General features: G+C 41.6%; 1 protein-coding gene across 1 annotated transcript in view; it reads right to left on the reverse strand.

The window, feature by feature from the left end:
- ntsr1 (neurotensin receptor 1 (high affinity)) overlaps nucleotides 1-20326 on the reverse strand; it is a 56844-nt gene that overhangs the window by 12003 nt on the left and 24515 nt on the right. The window contains exons 2-3 of the mRNA XM_061789428.1: nucleotides 12345-12546; nucleotides 4757-4841 (exon numbers count right to left, since the gene is read on the reverse strand). Coding sequence (XP_061645412.1) covers nucleotides 4757-4841; nucleotides 12345-12546 — 287 coding nt within the window. The remainder of the gene's footprint in view (nucleotides 1-4756; nucleotides 4842-12344; nucleotides 12547-20326) is intronic.

Raw genomic sequence — 20326 nt, forward strand, 5'->3', positions numbered from 1 at the left:
GTGTGTGTGGATATTTTGAAGGAGTCTCGCTGACTCCATTTGTTTGAACATACCCATCATTTGATTGGCTGGAAATCTGCAACATTGCGACAATGTGCGCCGGCGATTCAAATTTTGAATAGCGGCAAAAACTGTGGCAAACTGATCGGCTATTCATGAAATCATTTGCCAAACTACGCATACTGTGCGACAGTTCAGTAGGGTTTGTCAGTGTTGCTCGGTGTGCGGCAGCCTTAAGACATGCACACTAGATGTCATGATCCAATTATCTCTCTGCTCTGATCTGTTGTGCTTTGTTTTACCAGTCGCCTCAGTGAATGTGGATGGGCGGAGTCTCCTGCACACACTTGGAGTCAATGTCAATCACCCGGCTTCTTAAGCAGGAGAAAAGAGGAAAGAAGACTGTTGCTTACTTGTCACCTTTGCCTGTTCCAGTTTTGATAGTTTGCTTTGTGTCGTCCATGTTCTAGCAACAAACTTTCTTTTTTTTTTTTTTTTTGTTCCTGTCAATAGTACTTTTCATGTTAACTTGTGTAGTTAATATTTAGTTCATTCTGTTGTGCTAGGTTTTGTTTTCTTGTGTGGTGAAGATTTTTTTCTTGATTATTTATTGGCATCTTCCTTCCGCTGTGGCTCTTTCCATCTCTTAAATTTTTACTGTTTACCTTATTTATTTATTTTTTGATTGTTTGTTGTCAATGTTTGCTGTCAGTGGTTTGCGTCTGTATATAGCATTTACATGCTCCTTCTGTTCAATAAAACTGTGTATGGGGTGGATTTGGGCCCCTGCGGCCTCCTGCGGGTGGCCGGTTTTGGGGTGCCGCGGTGGTGCTGATGGACCGCCCTGGGTGGCTCCGTGTGGGTGGCCACTCTCGGGCCGCGGTGCGGGCACAACAAATACATGTCACTTCGGAAGGTTATTGTGCATGCGAGACCGTGTCAATTCACTTGCATGTGTCCGCAGATACTCACCTCTGGGACTCATTACGATATACAACCCCAATTCCAATGGAGTTGGGACGTTGTGTTAAAGGTACTTGTATAACTCTTATAACTATGCGAACTTCCTGGGTATCCTCTCCCTTGCACTCTGTTTCTATAGATATTTAGAATTTACATAGCAACTCCCACCACACTTCAGCCGTGCAGCCGTGTGCACTACCTATGCCCAACAGGCTTCCCCTCCTGTCCTTGTCCTGTCCTATATTGTCCTGTCCTTCCCACACAGGGTGTAGCACTACTGACCCATACAATACTCTCATTTAATGTGTCATTGTACTAGGCATATAATTATTTATTTTCCTCATTTTTCAGACAGCTAATGTCCTGTCTTTGTTGTCTTCTCTTCCTATGTTATTTAGTTATCCTTTCACTGTCCCTCCCTTTTGTTTTTTCTGTCACTCCCCTTTAAAACTTTGTTCTGTCCGACTGAATTTTCAATACAAATTCATCAGAATACAAAGAACCACTGTGGCACCTTAAAAACGCCACTGTGGCACAGTAAAATTGTTACGGAATAAAATGGATACAGATCCTCCTTTCTGCTTGACCTAGCAGCCGAACAGGACAAAAAAACAAACAGATAAAAAAATAAAAATAAAAAATAAAAAACATTGAAGGCTGCTTTGGGGTCCAAGATTTGGCGTATTACTCCAGAGGGGGCAGTACTAATAAAATGAGATTGGTTTATATGGAGCAGATATTGTACCCCAAGGTTCCCAAAAAAAAAAAAAAAAAAACAACAAAAAAAAACCCAAAATCATTGTGGCCTTCTGCACATCCACAGAGCTTTAAATGATTTGGGGTGAATTGCGATAAAGTAGTCTTGGTCGCTTAGCACAATATGACTAAGCGAACATTGTGGCATTTAGCTCCTTCCAAAATGTAACATTACTCTTGCAATAATACATTCTATGAGTAATACACATTGCGTTACACTACTTTTGTGTTGCTTACAAAATCAAACATTACCAGTTCATTTTTTTATAACCACATATTAAAATAAATAATGCTAAACAGAAACCTCAGTCATGGCGAGAGGAGCAACATGTGCCAACTCAGTGAAGTGTAGAAGGAAGAAGCAAATCATGTTAAAGTGCTATCAGAAGCATTTTAGTAGACATGTTTGGAAACCACAAGATTAAAATACTGGACGTGTGAATGAGAAATAATATTACCAAAATACTATGAGTTTAGTAATGCGTTACAGAAAAAAGCGCTAGTTGCTGAACTTGTGTTACTGTCAAAATAAATTACTCCCAATACTAGTTGGCAATGATATTAAAAATAAGAATGGTATGCACACCACAAAGTCAGATTTACACATTTGACCCGTGTCATCAGGTGGATGCACAAATTACTGCTATTACTAAACAGCTGTTAACTTCTTTTTTTATAAAAAGGATGACAATAAAGAAGAAAAAAAGATGTAGTGCAAAATTAAATTCAAATTTAGAAACAACACGTAGTTTAATCCTCATTATTATTGGTTAACGTCTCTAAATATACAACCCCAATTCCAATGAAGTTGGGACGTTGTGTTAAACAAATAAAAACATAATACAATGATATGCAAATCATGTTCAACCTATATTTAATGGAATACACTACAAAGACAAGATATTTAATGTTCAAACTGATAAACTTTGTTTTTAGCAAATAATCATTAACTTGGAATTTTATGGCTGCAACATGTTCCAAAAGGGCTGGCACAGGTGGCAAAAAAGACTGAGAAAGTTGAGGAATGCTCATCAAACACCTGTTTGGAACATCCCACAGGTGAACAGGCTAATTGGGAACAGGTGGGTGCCAAAGCAATGGAACCATTTTTAAAAACTAATTTAGAAGAGTCAATACCCTCAAGAGTTTTAGTCAAATCTGACTACTTTTATCAACAACACCCAGAAACGCTGCCGGCCTCTCTGGGCCCAAGCTCATCGAAGATGGACTGATGCAAAGTAGAAAAGTGTTCTGTGGTCCGACGAGTCCAGATTTCAAATTGTTTTGGGAAATTGTGGACGTCGTGACCTCCGAGCCAAAGAGGAAAAGAACCATCCGGACTGTTATGGACGAAAACTTCAAAAGCCAACATCTGTGATGGTATGGGGCTGTGTTAGTGCCAATGGCATGGGTAACTTACACATCTGTGAAGGCACCATTAATGCTGAAAGGTACATACAGGTTTTTGAGAAACATATGCTGCCATCCAAGCAACGTCTTTTTCATGGATGCCCCTGCTTATTTCAGCACGACAAGGCCAAACCACATTCTGTACGTGTTACAACAGTGTGGCTTCGTAGTAAAAGAGTGCGGGTACTACTATGATTAACATATTTTTTTTGCTTCACATCATGGCTTTTCATACTTTAGAGGGGACAACTAAGTAAACAAAGAAATTAACATGGTATGTCTATAATGTCCGGTACAGATTCAATTTAATTATATTGTGCCAAATCACACACATCACATCGAATCGCATCTCAACAGAAGTTCTCTCAGGGCACTTTACACATGGAGCAGGTCAAAGATCACACTCCTCACTCATTAAAAGTCCAACTGAACCTCACATTAGCAAGCACTAGGCAACAGAGGCAAGAAAAAACTCCCTCTTTCAAAGAAACCTCAAGCAGACCCAACATTCAGTGTGGAGCGGCCATCTCCCTCGACTGGCAATTTCCACAAAACAGACTTGAACTTGTCAGGAGTTGACTTTATCGTGAAGGGTTGATTGACGCATGTCGCTTTAGAAGGGACTGCAGATGTTGTACGCATGGGCGCTCTTTTGGCTCATTTTGACCCCAGGCGGTATAAAACATACCACAAATATCAATATTTTACACACATTTGTTGTGGTTGTTGGTCCTAAAAGTAACATAACCATAACTGTAGTAGTGCAAGAACTATGTTGGTTCACACGTTGCTTGACCAATTCTAAATAATTTGTCTTGGTGCTGTTTGCTGTTTCTTTCTGCTCTCTCTCTCAAGTGCAAATGACTTCTAAGGAAAGTGTTTTTGTTTTTAAATCAATGAGGTGCTGTTACCTCTTTTTGACAGCAAAAGTGACCTAGAGGAGACTGTGTCTGATAAGCCATCCTCTTCTGAGACTGATACCCTCTGTGCCCCCACCCCCCATTGTCTCTTGACCAGCAGCAAACACACTACTTTCCAAAAATGGAAAGTTTTTGTGGTATGTCACCCCTAATGAACGGCCAGGTAGAGTTGTCCAAGACACAACCAGCATTAGAAATCCTCATCACACCAATAATCTTTTAATAGAGACAACACATTTAGAGGGGATGTGCACGAATGGGGACAGCTGCCAAGACTTGAATGTGACCCAGATACAACCCTACATGGGGTTGAGCAGTAAGTCGTACAAGGGTTGGTGGTGGTGTGTGTGCTTTATTTAAATTGAATGTGATATTTAGATCAACAACAAACAAAGGTACCTGACACAGGTTTGGTCAGATCAAATTGACCCAAAGGATAAAAGATATCAACAAATTTAAAGGTAACAGGAGGATTACAAATGCTAATCATTAAATGGAGGAGCAGAAACAGGAGGCATGATGAGAATGTTAAATGGAGGTAATCCAATCAACAAGATGAATCTTCCCATTGGCAGATTCTCTTAACTGATGGCCTTCCAAGAAGCAACTACAGCCAATATGTGTTTGTACATAACATAGTCGTGTTCAGACACGCGGTGCGCGGTGACACTCAAGGAGATGCTGAGAGAGAAAGAGCCATTACTCACTCGGACCAGTCAGAGACGTAGCAGAACATGAGGCGGCGGGCGTGGTAAGGCAGCCAGCAGACCACAAAGGCCATGACCACTGCTCCTAAACATAAAGAATGCATGTTTTTTGCATAGTTTCCCCACTTTAATGTTTAAGATCATCAAACAAATGTAAATATCAGACAAAGCTAAACATAAAATGCAGTTTTGAAAATGGTAATTTTATTACGGAAAAAAAACTAGTATTCAAATCTACCTGGCCCTGTGAGAAAAAGTAATTGCCCTTCTTGTTAGATCATGAATTAACTGTGGCTAATCAAATATTATGAAGCTGAGTTCATTTTCACTGACCACTTCCAAGCCCGCTTACCCCCAGAACTGTTCAAAAAAGGGGGGCATATGGAACAAGAGTTTGAAACGACTTAGCATAGCATTGCAGGCTATTCATGAAAACAGAATACGAAAAGACACTTGCCTTAAGGACACCAGGAATTGTAGTTTCTAGAAAAGGTGTCGTCCACCATTTGCTTAGTTGTTAATGGGAATGATAACAAACTCACCAATTAGTATTTTGTGCACAAATTTCACCTATTTTGTGGTCATATATTAGCATTTTGTGTGCATGTCACAACTATATTGTGGCCAAAATAAAATTCCCATGTCATGCCTGGAGCTCTGTATATGTTAGTGGAGTTATTCTCTTGAACTGTTTTTGCTTTCAATAAAACACACAATTTTGAAATTGATGTTAGACTCATCACATTTGCTGTCCACAGCAAAGCATTAATTAAGCACCTTCTGCAGGTCAGTAAATAAAATATCTCAACAATACATTCATAACATCTGTACTGAATTTACCAGACCATCATCATAAAAGGAAAATGCATTAATGCTAATTGAACTTCTATTGCGTTAGAATACAATGTTGTACAATGTTAAATCACAACTGGCTTAACTGTCCAATGATGACACATGATGGAAAGGAAGTGAAAAGGATAAAAATAAAAAATACAAATAATAAATTATTTAGAAGAGTCAATACCCTCAAGATTTTTAGCCAAATCTGACGACTTTTTGATTTCCTTATTCCTCTGTCAAAGCAAACAAGTTACCTTTGTGTTTCAAACAAAACAAGACATTCAGCTTTTGGAAAAGTGATCAACATTTTTGCCTGTTTTTTTTTTTTTTTTTTTTTTTTTTTACATGTTTTGAATCAAACGCTAACCCAATCATTCCCCAAGAAAGAGTGCCAGTCAGGAGCCCAATTTGAAATTGTAAGGCCCACCAAAACCCTAACTCAAAACTCTAATGTGATGCTGTGATCAATCATTTTCATAACAATGTTCCATAAATGGGTGGCACAGTGGTTGAGTGGTTAGCACATCCACCTTACAGTTCTGAGGTCCTGGGTTCATATCCGGCCTCTCTGTGTGAAGTTTGCATGTTCTCCCTGTGTCTGCGTGTGATTGTGTGCCTGTTTCCTCCCGCATTCCAAAAACATGCATTGTAGGTTAATTAAAGACTAAATTGTCCGTTGGTGTGAATGTGAGTGCGAATGGTTGTTTGCTTATGTGTGGCCTGCGATTTGCTGGCGACCAACACACCCGCGATCCTGGTGAGGATAAGCAGTTTGGAAAACGGATGGATGGATGGATGTTCCATAAATATGTGCAAAGCAGTGGCTTTTTATGTTTCATTAAAATAGCTACATAGCTATTATATGTTAATGCGTTCTGTTCAGCACAGTTACATTGCTTGTATTACATTTTATTGTTTATTTGTAAAATTTTATTGATGAAAGGCCTCATGCACTCACGCATATGTTAAAAATAAATAAATAAATAAAATAATAAAAATATGCATTAAAAAAAAAAACTGACATAGGGGCACCTTGGGCATCAAGGTCAAAAGGGCAGGTGCCCGGGCAACTTATCAGCTATAGGGGCAATTACTTTTTCACACAGGGCCAGGTAACTTTGAATTTATTTTGTTCCTTTAATAAATAAAATCACCATTTAAAAGCTGCAATTTATTTTGACTTGAGTTATCTTTATTTGATTTCAAAAAAAATTTCAGGATTTTAAACAAAGTGGGGAAACTATGCAAAAAAATAAGAATTTGGGGAAAGGAGAGGCAAATACTATTTCATGGCACTCTATCTATCTATCTATCTAGCTATCTATCGGGCTAGCTATCTATCGAGCTAGCTATCGAGCTAGCTATCCATCTATCTATCGAGCTAGCTATCTATCTATCTATTGAGCTATCTATCTATCTATCTATCTATCACCTGTCCATCCGTCCGTCTGTCTATCTTAGATATGTGTGATGGGTTGCATTGAAAACCCTTCAACTGTAATTTATCGTCCAAAAAGTGATCTAGAATGAGTTTTAAATGGGTCTGGTGTGTGTTTACTCTCTCCCCAGACCTGCATTATTAAGTCAGGGGCAGGAGGGGATCTCATTTTTCTGCAACCTTTTGCAGAATGGCAGCTCCACGCTCAGCCTCTCCCGATTTTCACCACCAGCCAGTCATCACATTCACACACACCTTCTCTCCTCGTGCAGACTATCTTTGGCTTTTTTTTCACCCTTATTTCAAACGGAGGAGCAGCCTCAACTCGAGGTGTTAAAAGAATATACGTAGGAAGGTGAGTCATGACGTAAGCAGACTAGTGGAAGACTTCAGTAAGAATCAAGCACCAGCATAAATCTTGGCACTTGTTACAATTAAAGCTAAAATCTGCGATTTCTGGCACCCCCAAATGCTGGAATTCAGCATGCAACAAAGCCTTCATCGCTTCGATATGACGTAGGCTAAATGCGTGTCCGGCCTCCCCCTCCTTCTTCCAAACCCGCATGCTTTCTCCTTTCTCTATGGCTCAGTCGACCTGTGTGCTGTCCATATATGGGCCTGCCCGTTCTTATATAAAATACGGCATTTCCATAACATAATTGTAGAGCGCCACCAAGTGATCGAGTTCAGTAATGTTTAGGATAGTCACTAAATATAAAAAAAAAATATTAAAAAAGACAAAAAGCTGTTTCAGAAGCTGATAGGCTTAATCAGCATTTGTGTTTGTTTCAGAATTTGTGGTCCATCCATCCATCCATTTTCCGTAGCGCCTATCCTCATCAGGGCCGGGGTGTGGTGGAGCCTATCCCAGCAACCTTTGGGGGAGAGGCAGGGTACACCCTGAACTGGTCACCAGCCAATTGCTGGGTGCACAAAGACAAACAATCATTCACACTGACATGCATACCTATGTGCAATTTAGAGTCATCAATTAACCTACTATGCATGTTTTTGGCATGTGGGAACTTCAAAATGTCCAATGTAGCAATCTATGTCGCTTTTATTTTGAAGTTGGACCTCTCAGCATGTTGGCGGAGAGGCGTCGTGACACGGTAAGACACTATTTTCAATCGTTGTTGCGGCTACCTTGACTTCAACTTTTCGGCTGCCCTGACCGCAATGAAAATAAAACCCAGGAGTAAATAGAGAGGGAAATGACAACTGTTGAGTTCTTTGCTGTTCGTGACAGTGCACAACTGACCAAGCTTAACAACCAAGACGTACCCGTCCTTGACAATTCATTATATTGACGGTGGGTATTTTCAAATGAAACAGACTAATGTTAGTGCCTTTTATGCAACTGTATTTATTTCCATTAAGTTACAAATCAGTTAACCCTGGGTAAAGTAACATTTTGGGTAATTTTTTATTTTTTTTAACTGAAAAGTTTCTGAACTGAAAGGTTTTACAGATTGTTTGTTAAAAAATAGTGCAATAAAATTTATGATTTTTCCCAACATGAGGAATAATCTTGATTAATAATCGTAATTCCAATATTGAGTCAAAATAATTGTGATTATTATTTTGGCCATAATCGTGCAGCCCTAGAGTTAGGCGATTTATTAAATCTGATTTTGTACTACTTCATGATACCAAAAAAAACTAACTCAAGATGAGTAACTCGCCTGTACATTTAAATTTAGACCATTGTGATACACGCAAATCCTTACACTGAGTGTGAGCCCTTGTCGAGGGCAGACTTGAAATAAGGTACGTAACGTGACGTCGCATTCAATGTTTACAACTCCTGGGGGAACGTTACTTTGCTATCGCCGTGACCACGAAAGTAGCTTAACTACTGAAAAGCTATTTGATGATGAAATAGTGACACTACGGAGAAATGTAGTTAAGCTAGAGGTGTCGCTAGTATCCACCACTGCTGTGTTTGGCTGTAAACATAACGTTACCTGCGGAGGACGCTTGTTTTTCGAGATGAAAACCATAAACCTTCAGGCAACTGATTCCTAGCCACACGATATCCGGTCCACAGCCCTACAACCGTAATCTAAGGATTACTGGCGGATTTTATATCGATAACAGAGTCTGCTATTGTCATCTCTCTCGCCTTTACGAATGGATATCCGGTCGTTGTCGTTCCCAACATTGTTGCATATTGATTCCAAACTTGCATTTGGCGTGTGCTGTGTGCGGGGAAGAGGAGGGGGCTGGCTGGTTGCGTTCCAGGACCTCTCAACGACCGCTTCCAACGGTAATAATGAAGTAATAAGTAATAAATCACTTTTTATTTGTTCACATACGGTATTTTATTTGCAATAAAAGACTGAACAGTGCTGTTCGGTTTCATTTATCTCAGCCATGTCGCTGTCTCGATTTGTGCATTACGCCACCACACTGAAAAACAAAGCCCTTAATTTTATCATCGGTTGCACATGACTAAAATGTGGTAAACTGGTGTGAGTTCCCCTTTTCCATCCATCCATTTTCTGAGCCGCTTCTCCTCACTAGGTTCGCGGGCGTGCTGGAGCCTATCCCAGCTGTCATCGGGCAGGAGGCAGGGTACACCCTGAACTGGTTGCCAGCCAATCGCAGGGCACATACAAACAAACAACCAGTCGCACTCACAGTCACACCTACGGGCAATTTAGAGTCTCCAATTAATGCATGTTTTTGGGATGTGGGAGGAAACTGGCGTGCCCGGGGAAAACTCACGCAGACATGGGGAGAACATGCAAACTCCACACAGGCGAGACCGGGGATTGAACCCAGGTCCTCAGAACTGTGAGGCTGACGCTCTAACCAGTCGCCCACCGTGCCGCCTGACTTCCCCTTTTCTCCTTGAAAATAATAAAATTATATTACTGTATTACATTGAGGACTTTTTTTTCCAGTGCAGCAGCGGTAACACTGTCGATGGATGGCAATTATTTATGTATTTATTTATTTTACTTTTCCCTACAGGTGTGCCTGTGTGCATACTGAAGATTAGTATGCCTTTTTCAGCTATTGTGTGTACGTACACTTTAATTAAGAATCCTGTGCAGATTTTGAGTCCCTGGGAGGGACTCAGAGTAAAGCTGGTGCTCCTCCACATCGAGAGGAGCCAGTTGAGGTGGATTGTGCGTTCATTTCAGATGCCCGGATGGCTCCCATGTTCTGGGCATGTGCAGCCGGGTAGAGACCCCAGAGCAGAGCTAGGACACGCAGAAGTTACTACTGTTTGTCTCACAGCTAGCCTGGGAATGATTTAGTTTGCGTGGACCCCATTTTCAACCGAGTAGGTTTCTCATCCACACCATGACAGCCGTGGCAAATGTTTTGACAATTTAAAGGTCCTGTATTTGGGCTATTTAGACCTCCATAGAGTGACTCTAACATGGACTTGTGTGTAAAAGTGTCAATTTCATTTTTTGTTTAAAAAAAACAACTTTGTTTCTGTCATACGTGTCCATAAAAGGCCCCTCTGAAAGCTACTTCTGTTTGACCCAGTTTTGTATCCGCTTTGTCCATAGTTGGGTAAGACCGCCCCCTTTCCTATGATTGGTTGATTCTGTGTAGAAAACCCATTTGTGAGGGCACACGTGTTTGTTATTTTGACAGCATTGACTCGGGAGCGTAGAGGGAGGAGGAGATCTACGCTAGTGACGTAGATAAGCTCGAGAAATTCTAATGACCTGATTTCAGGCTTCTCGACAGAAAACCGTCTGGAACTCAGGAATGCGTGGACGATTTCAATTCATATTTCACATGTTTACTGAGGCACCATAGAGACAATATTTCATCCCAAATACTACACAGTTTGTTTAGCAAATACAGCGGCTGAAATAAGTATTTAACACGTCACCAATTTTCTCAAATATATTTCCAAAGGTGTTATTGACATGAAATTTTCACCAGATGTTGGGAACAACCCAAGTAATCCATACATACAAAGAAAGTAGGTCAAATAAGATCAGAAATTAAGTTGTGTGTAAAATTTTGAAATGACACAGGGAAAAGGAATTGAACATGCCAACTGGTATTTATTTAATACTTTGTACAAAAGCTTGTACAAAAGCAATGACAGCTTCAAGATGCATCCTGTATGAAGAAACTAGTCACATGCATTGCTCTGGTGTGATTTTGGCCCATTCCTCCACACAACCAGTCTTCAGATCTTGAAAGTTCAGTGGGCTTCTTTTATGGACCTTGAGTTTCAGTTCTTTCCATAGATTTTCGATTGGATTCAAGTCAGGTGATTGGCTGTGCCATTCAAGCAGCTTTACTTTTTTTCTTTGAAACCAATTGAAAGTTTGCTTGGCAGTATGTTTTGGATCATTATCCTGCTGCAATGTCCACCCTCGTTTCATTTTCATCATCCTCGTAGATGGCTGCAGATTTTTGTCAAACATGTCTCGGTACATTTGCCCATTCATCATTTCTTCAATAATGTGAAGTTTACCAGTACCATTTGCTGAAAATCAGCCCCACACCATCATGTTCCTACCTCTGAACTTCACTGTTGGTATGGTGTTTTTAGGGTGATGTGCAGTGCCATTTCTCCTCCAAACGTGGTGTGCATTATGGCATCCAAACAGTTCAATTTTGCTCTCATCAGACCAGACTATATTCTCCCGATATTTAACTGGCCTGTCAAAATGTTGATCAGCAAACTTTGACATGCTTTTTTTCCCTCAGCAATGGGGTCTTGCGTGGTGAGCGTGGTGGCGGAGTACATTACTCACTGTTTTCCTTGTAACAGTACCTGCTAATTCCAGGTCTTTTTGAAGCTCTCCACAGGTGGTCCTTGGCTCTTGGACAACTCTTCTGATTATTCTTTGCAATTCTCTGTCAGAAATCTTGCGAGGAGCACCTGATCAAGGCAAATTTATTGTGGTATGATTGGCTTTCCACTTACGTATTATGGCCCCAACCGTGTTCACTGGAACGTTCAGCAGTTTTCCCAGGACCCACACAAACATTTAACGAGTTTCCTTTCTTTATTAAGCCACCAGGACAATCCTGTGGTCATTTTGGGGTTGAAGCGATATCTAAATCCAAACCTTTTTTCAGACCTTTAAATTAAATAATGTTTAATGTTTGTACATGAAACATTTCAACATCAATAAATAACAGTGGATATTATCAGTGGACAAATAGTTTTGAAGTTTTGTTTTCCTTAATGCCGCAGAACTAACTGCTGCGCAAACCAGTGGTGATCAAAACAATACCTCTTGCCTTTACGCTAGGCTGTAAGTAATATAGTTAATAGACTACAATAAACACAGAGCATCAATACAGACAAAGACTTACGAAGAACAAGAACCCCATGGCGAAGTGACTGAGCACGATTGGGCTCCACTGAGACGTTGAGCATTGTGGGATTCCCACCAACGATGCAGACACGGTTGTCTTGGTCTGCCTCATGGAACATTCGCAACAGTTGATTGGCGATGATCCCGTTCAGCGCGGAAATGGCCACCATGGGTACCACAAAGGACAAGAAGGCATTCACCTATTCAGAAAGAGACATAACCAGGTTAGCGCTCAACTGTTTTTCCATCTGTATTTTATCTTCAACCACAACGCAAAAATGGCATTCAATAGCATGTAGGCCTCCATCCATCCATCCATCCATCCATCCATTTTCTTTCGCTTATCCGAGGTCAGGTCACGGAGCCAGTAGCTTTAGCAGGGACGCCGAGACTGCCCTCTCCCCAACAACTTTATCCAGCTCTTCCGGGGGGATCCCGAGGCCAGCCGGGAGACACAGTCTCTCCAGCCTGTCCTGGGTTGTCCCCAGGGTCTCCTCCCGGTGGGATGTGCCCAGAAAACCTCACCAGTGAGGCGCCCAGGAGGCATCCTAATCAGATGCCCGAGCCACCTCATCTGGCTCCTTTCACTGCGGAGGAGCAGCGGCTCCCGTATCAAGGGGTTCGGTACCCCATACTCCCAAAGCACCCCCCATAGGACTCCCCGAGGGACACGGTCGAACACCTTCTCCAAGTCCACAAAACACATGTAGACTGGTTGGGCGAACTCCCATGCACTCTCGAGGACCCTGCCAAGGGTGTAGAGCTGGTCCACTCTTCCACGGCCAAAGCTACATTCTGCTTGGCCAGCTGGTACCCATCAGCTGCCTCAGGAATCTCACAGGCCAAAAAGGCCTGATAGGACTCCTTCTTCAGCTTGACGGCATCCCTCACCGTTGGTGTCAACCAATGGGTTCGGGGATTGCCGCCACGACAGCCACCAACCACCTTACGGGCACAGCTCCGGTCGGCCGACTCAGCAATGGAGGCACGTCCACTCGGACTCAATGTCAGGACCTGTCCCTCCACCCAAAGGCGGAGGGAGGCCACAGTCTCGTCTACCGGGGTGTACCCCAATGTACAGGCGCCGAGCCGGGGGGGCAATAAGTATACCCACACCTGCTTGGCGCCTCTCACCGTGGGCAACTCCGAAATGGAAGAGAGTCCAACCCCATTGTCAGTTAACACAATTCAGCTCTACATCTACAAATGTAAGTTAAAACTGTACCATGCAAAGCAAAAGCCATATATCAACAACACCAAGAACCCCCCGAGCTCATCTGAGATGGACTGATGCAATGTGGAAACGCATGCTGTAGTCTGACAAGTCCGCATTTTGAATTGTTTTTGGAAATCATAGATGTCGTGTCCTTCGGGCCAAAGAGGAGAAGGACCATCCAAATTGTTATCAGCATCTGTGATGGCATTGGGGTGTGTTATTTCCCATGCCATGGGTAACTTGCGCATCTGCAAAGGCATCATTAATGCTGAAAGGTACATGCAGGTTTTGGAGCAACATATGCTGCCATCCAAGGAACGTCTTTTTTGAGGGATGTCCTTGATTGTTTCAGCAAGACAATGACATGCCACATTCTGCATGTGTTTCAACAGTGTAGCTTCGTAGTAACAGTGGGAGTACTAAAGTGGCCTGCCAGCAGTCAAGGCATTATGAACCGTAAAATACGACAACAGAGACCCCAGACTGTTGAACAACGTCCCGACTACATTGGAATTGGGGTTTGTACAACAACAACAATAAAAATGCAGTATTTTTAATGAATACCCCTCTAAAAGTGTCGCTGCTATGTTATTATCATTGATCTACGGAATGCCATTAGATTGCGCAAGTGTAATCGTGACAAAAATCGATAATATCTCTGTAGCATATATTGGTCGAATAAAAATGTAATTAATTAAGGAGAGAAGAATAAGCCGGAAGCGATGCCTGCGTTACTTCCGTTTTAGCGTAATTTTAAATGTAATCATTAAAATCAAACTATTTTATCTCATAAAGGGGAACCATGTCACTTTTTATATGTATAAAATTTAGGGAAAGTGACGAGAAAGCTTTTTATCAGTCTCGTAATCTGAATGTTGCTACACTATGAAATTTTGAGTTCTAGATGACAGAGGCTGACTTAAACTCAGAACACACACAAAATACAACCAAGAGTGGTAGTTTATGGTATATTTAATGACATCTACAAGGGATCTAGAGGGAAACACAAAGTTAGTTAGACAACTAAAGAAAGAAAAGAACACTAATAATGGCAAAAAAGAGGCTTACGAAAAGGGAAATAGAACATCGTGTGTTGGATTGGAGTGGAAAACGAGAGTGTTTAAACCGTCCATTCCAGACGAGCGAGAGAGAGATTGTTCGTGTTGTTCATCACGCCTTGTTGGCCGTTGACCGTTTCTCTTCCTGCCTTTTTTTGTGGCTCGCTGGCAATTCCAGAGCGATCACGCTTGGCTGGAAGCGTACCTGGTACCTTAGTAGCAGCTGCCCTGATCGCCTAGCCGTGGCCCACGGATAGCCTGGGAAGCCGAGTCTGTTCTCATCCCGGGCCTTCGCGGTTAATGAGCTGTGTGCCCGAACAAAGAAAGGTCAGGGGGGAGGGGTGGCCGAGGCCAGCCCGGCTGGCGAGCTGCCAGCAAGACAAGAGGAGAGGAAAAAAAAAACACAGAGAGTAAAAACACACCAGCGTCAGGGTTAAGTACCCCAGGGGCGTGTCGAAGAGGGAAGGAGAAGACCACACCCATCATCTTGAATCTTGTCTACAAATTTAATAAAATGGGTTTAAAATCATATATTATTTTAAAATAACCTCAACTTGGTACTCTCTTTACTCAGAGGTCAAGCATATCAGACTGACTGTTTATACTTTAGTTTTGGCAAATCAACTGCTTACGGTTCAAACCACCTTTCATGTTGCTGGGAGTCAAATCAAGACAAACAATTCTCAAAATCTCACAATTGCACTTGTAAAGTTGACTCACTGACACAGACATCAAGGCATACATTTGGAAAATTTCTGCAGAGTTCGTACAATATCAAAACAGACATTTATCCTTGGTTAAACATCAAATGAGAGTCCCCCCGGTACGACTTTGCATTTCCTGTTGACGCCAGCGGGTGTCACTTTGTCTCAGCAATTGTTCCTACTATTCCCCGACAGGTGGCCCGGTGGAAACATCTGGCCTTTGATGCTTGGGAGTTCAGACTTTGACGGTAGATGTTAATTAGTTTAGGGTCCACAAGGAGTCCTTGGGGCAGTCTCACAGCAGGGCTGCTTGGAAGAATGCAGTTCTGGCAACTGGGTCAGTCTCTCTACACCTACAATGGACTCCTATTGAAGTTGGGCGAGTGAGCTGGCTGACAGCATCCATCCATCCATTTCCTGTACCGCTTCTCCTCACTAGGGTCGCGGGCGTGCTGGAGCCTATCCCAGCTATTGCCGGGCAAGAGGTGGGGTACACCCTGAACCGGCCGCCAGCCAATTGCAGGGCACATAGAAACAAACAACCATTCACGCTCACATTCACACCTACGGGCAATTTAGAGTCTTCAATTAACCTACCATGCATGATTTTGGGATGTGGGAGGAAACCGGAGTACCCGGAGAAAACCCACGCAGGCACGGGGAGAACATGCAAACTCCAAACAGGTGAGGCCGGGATTTGAACCCCGGTCCTCAGAACTGTGAGGTGGTTGTGCTAACCACTCGCGCACCGTGCCGCCCTGGCTGACAGCATCCCGAAGATAAATCAGTTTTACAAATTGTGTGATTGGGGTGATAGGATAAACCTTTACAAAAGGTTTCAAAAGTTAATATTTGCTTGGGCTTACTTACTTGCATCTGCAGTGACAATGCGGAGAATGTCTGTGACCAGTGAGGGATGTTGATACAGAAAGAAACCATGCAGCGCTGTGCCGCAGGGAATCATGGATTCAAAAAAAGTTAATGGCTTTAATGAATGGGAAGGGTGACTTGGAAAGGTTCTCTGACTCCAAGGAGGTGAAGATTGATTGAAGCTGAAAGGGGCAAGCTGAGGGTAAAGCAGCAAGACAAACGTTGGCGTCACAGTGAGATGAAACCTCTGGTTGGAAAGGGAAATTTACAGTCAAAAAGCTGGCCACAGTAGGGGTTTAGAATAACAAATGATATGTTGTCACTTGAGTTACAATGCTTGAGCGGTTCAGACAAATGGTGTCAAGCATTGACATTTAGGCAAAAAACACAACATCAAGGTAAAGTCAAGGTCAAGCTGCACCTTCACACTCGTCCCAATTTCACAGGCTTCGAACATGTTGATGAAGTGCAAAGGCCTGTTTTGTCTAATTTCCCTTCTTGTCTGAAGATTTATGACTGACTGCTGGTGCCTCTTCTAGCATCCTCCAAATCAGATTAAGAGCACACTTCAAGTTAAATGAGATTTTTCTAGTTGTAATTAGAAACTTGGAGTAATTAACGATTTGTTCTCCAGCATCTTTTTGTTGTTGTTGGACTAGTGAGGATAAGCGGTGTAAGAGAATGGATGGATGAACGTCTACAAAATGTATTCCACAAGGCTTCAAGTGCTAAAAGTGTTGGGGCCTTTCATTTACAGGGCAGCTTTTTTTCCTTTGAAAACTAGTCTCAAAGTGAATTTTTTTTAAAAATTACATTGTTTACTTGTACAAACTGAAAAAAATGTGCGCTCACGGAGGATGTGTGTTAAATATTCAGTGTAGGCATGCACGAATATGTCAAAACCAAAACGGCAATGTTGGACCACTCAGACGTGCTTATCACACTTTTACGACAAAAAGGTGTGCATTCACGACACCACTAATTGTCTGTCAGTTTTTTCAGTGAGTCATATTTATTACATACAGTACGTCAAATTTTAAACCTTCATCAGAAGGTTTTGCATGCATATTATTGTGTTTTCAGTTTTTGCAGGTGTGAACTTTGATCATTTTGACATCTCTATGCAAATATTTTCAAAACCCCAAAGAGAAACACATGGATGTTTTTATTAGTTTAATTTGGACTGTGGCCACTGATGGTGTAATTGTGAGCAGTGTTTGTTCAAATACCACTCTTTGTTGTCTGTGACCTGTGATTGACTGGTGACCGAGCTGTCCAGGTTGTAGTCTGCTTTTTGCCCAAAGTCGACAGGGATAGGCTGCAGCTCCCTGCAGCTCTGAACAGGATAGGCGGTCTCGAAAACGGATGGATAATACTTATCCAGTAGTAATAATAATAGCTTAGATTTATATAGCAGCTATCGAATGAATTGTATTATCATGTAAATGTTCAAATAAACCTCAAATGTATCATGCAACAGCGGCACCAAGGTTCTGATTGATGACAGACTTCTCTTGCAAAGTGTGCTGGAAGCACTAACTAGCACAACTTTGTTATGCAAGCGTGAAAAACGGCCTATGAAAGACAGTCAGTTCACATCATTTGTTTGTTGGTCTTTTCCCCCCACAAAATGTTTATTATGTATTTGTATAACCTGATCAAACATCCGGTTTTCTTTGCTTTCGGGATCTATGACTCCTACTGTTACATGCAAAAGTATAAAGTATAAAGAGTTTGTCCATCCTTTCAAACAGCTTAACATTTCTTATAAATGAACCAAAAGCTATGGTTCCTAAGTGGTCCAGTCAAGTTCAGCTGGTTTAGAAAGCTCAGCCCATGTGGTTTGTATTATCCAGTTGGATGTGTAGGCAGGATGGCTATAATGGCATCAACAATTTAAATATTGCGTCATCAAAGCTGCGCAATGCAGTGTAAGTGAACAAGTTCAACAAAAGAGCTGCATCTTGACATTATTTGTAAACAAGAAGCACATCTGGTTTTGAGTATTCTCTCCATCATTTGTATTGAGATTTTTTTCATAAAGACAAGTATTGTTTTCGTCCTATTTCAATAGGTTTTTGCACTGAGTGACAATTACGTGACACTCCTTGTTGAGGCAGCTCCTTCATTTGAAATAAGTGTGGCAAAAAAGACACGAAAAGCCAAGGAAAAATGAAACCCTAAATGCATTTATCCTTGGATGTTGCCAGAAAATAGCTCGTGTAGTATGCTGTGGTCTGGCATTCTATGCTGATGTCCTTGATGCTAGCTGTGCTGAGATCTCATGACATGCCGATGTCCAATGTGAAACCACGTCAAATTCTAGTTTTACAATGATTTTTGATTGATAAAACAACATATTTTTCAAAATGTGAGGGAGAAGTGCTAACCACTCGTTCACTGTGCTGCCCCTATGACGGAATCATCATGGGAAATTCCTGGGTTCTTTACGATCAATCTCAGAACCTGGTATTTCCTTTGGTAGACTTGGAAGTGCAGAAGCCTGCAAGCATTGTGTCAGTTAAACTAAATAAGGACTGTCACAACTTCAAATACATTTCTACTGGTATATTCACAGGATGGAGCCAATGTCGTCAACATTCTGACAGTAACAATAACCTACAGTACAGACTGGTGGAAAGTGAAGCCATTGATTTGTCTCCATTAGTTCTCACCTGTTGGATTTTCCTCCAGTTCTAGTTCCCCTTATCCTTCTATGTTTGTTTTCTAAGTCTTTTTATTACTATAGCAATTGTTGCAAACAAATGTGCTGCCGGTGTAAAAAAAAAAAAAAAAAAAAAAAAAAGATGGTAATAGAATGGAATATCTAAACAGAAATTAAACAAACTAAAATAATCATAGAAACCAGCACTACTGTCTGGAAAACAGTAGTGTGTTGAAAATACCAACACTAGACACACACAATTTATATACGTATTGCTCCTCATGTCTTTTTTGACATCCTCGCTGCTTGACCTTGGCACCTGCTGCACACCATGATACCTGTTGGGTCTTGATGACCTCTTGATATCGAAACACTACGTATGTACATTTGTACATGCATATACAATATATGTGAGCATGACAAACACATTGGCAGCATACGCACATAATAGACAAAAGCTGCCAGAGGCTAACACTCATGCTCGACCTCCACAAGCTGTGTTGATCACAGCGATTCACACCTTCTTTAGATGTTGCCCTCACTCAGCTCTTCTTTCACCCTGGATCAGGCTGACAACTCTCATTGTGTGTGTGTGTGTGGGGGGGGGGGGGGGGGGAATTGGGTGCTGCGTGTAAGCTTGGTATGAGCGCACTTGCTTCCATGCCTTTGAGGTGTCCAGAGATGGACAAAGTTGTGTGAATATTAACACTTTGTTTTGAACAGCCGGGAAATGGGTGGTGACGCACACAATTTTAGGGCTTATTTCGTTCCACTATATATGTCATTATACAATTGGAACAAAAATTGGACAAAGTGCATTTAGCACAAAGTGGAAATTGAGATTAAATGTTGTCGTATTCTACTGAAGTGTTTTAAAAAAAATTAACCCTTTGAGCAGCTGTTACATGTTGAATATTGACCACTAAAGCACGATGATGGTTGCTGCACAATGAGGCTCATGCTGCAGAGACAAAGTGCCTTGGTGTGTCGACAAAAGTTAAGTGTCTCCACAGTCTGACATGTTTACATTTTTCTAATTTATACAGACGGTTGTTAATGCGCACAATCCCTATTCTCATCCCGAATAAGCAAATAACAGTGATAAACATAAGAATACTCTTTATAAGAAAGTAGCCAATGGTGCAACCTCACGTTAAAACTGATACTTTGCTGTTCAATAAAAAGCATGTCAGCTTTTATTTAACATTGTTGTGTACATTCAATGCACTTATGTGTATTCTCAACACTCCTTTTTAAGTGATCAATGACTTTTTTTAAATTAATTTATTTATTTATTTTCAAAAAATTGCAACATGTTAGTTTCACAGTGAGCTCTAGACTGTCTCCTATGTTTACAAAATGTTTACGTTTGCTGAGTTTGAGGTCACCGAGGGGTGGATGAGATTCACCCGGAGTTCCTCAAGGCTCTGGATGTTGTGGGGCTGTCCTGGTTGACACGCCTCTGCA

The sequence above is a fragment of the Phyllopteryx taeniolatus genome, chromosome 1 (assembly GCF_024500385.1).
Source record: "Phyllopteryx taeniolatus isolate TA_2022b chromosome 1, UOR_Ptae_1.2, whole genome shotgun sequence".
In the NCBI taxonomy this organism is placed as follows: domain Eukaryota; kingdom Metazoa; phylum Chordata; class Actinopteri; order Syngnathiformes; family Syngnathidae; genus Phyllopteryx; species Phyllopteryx taeniolatus.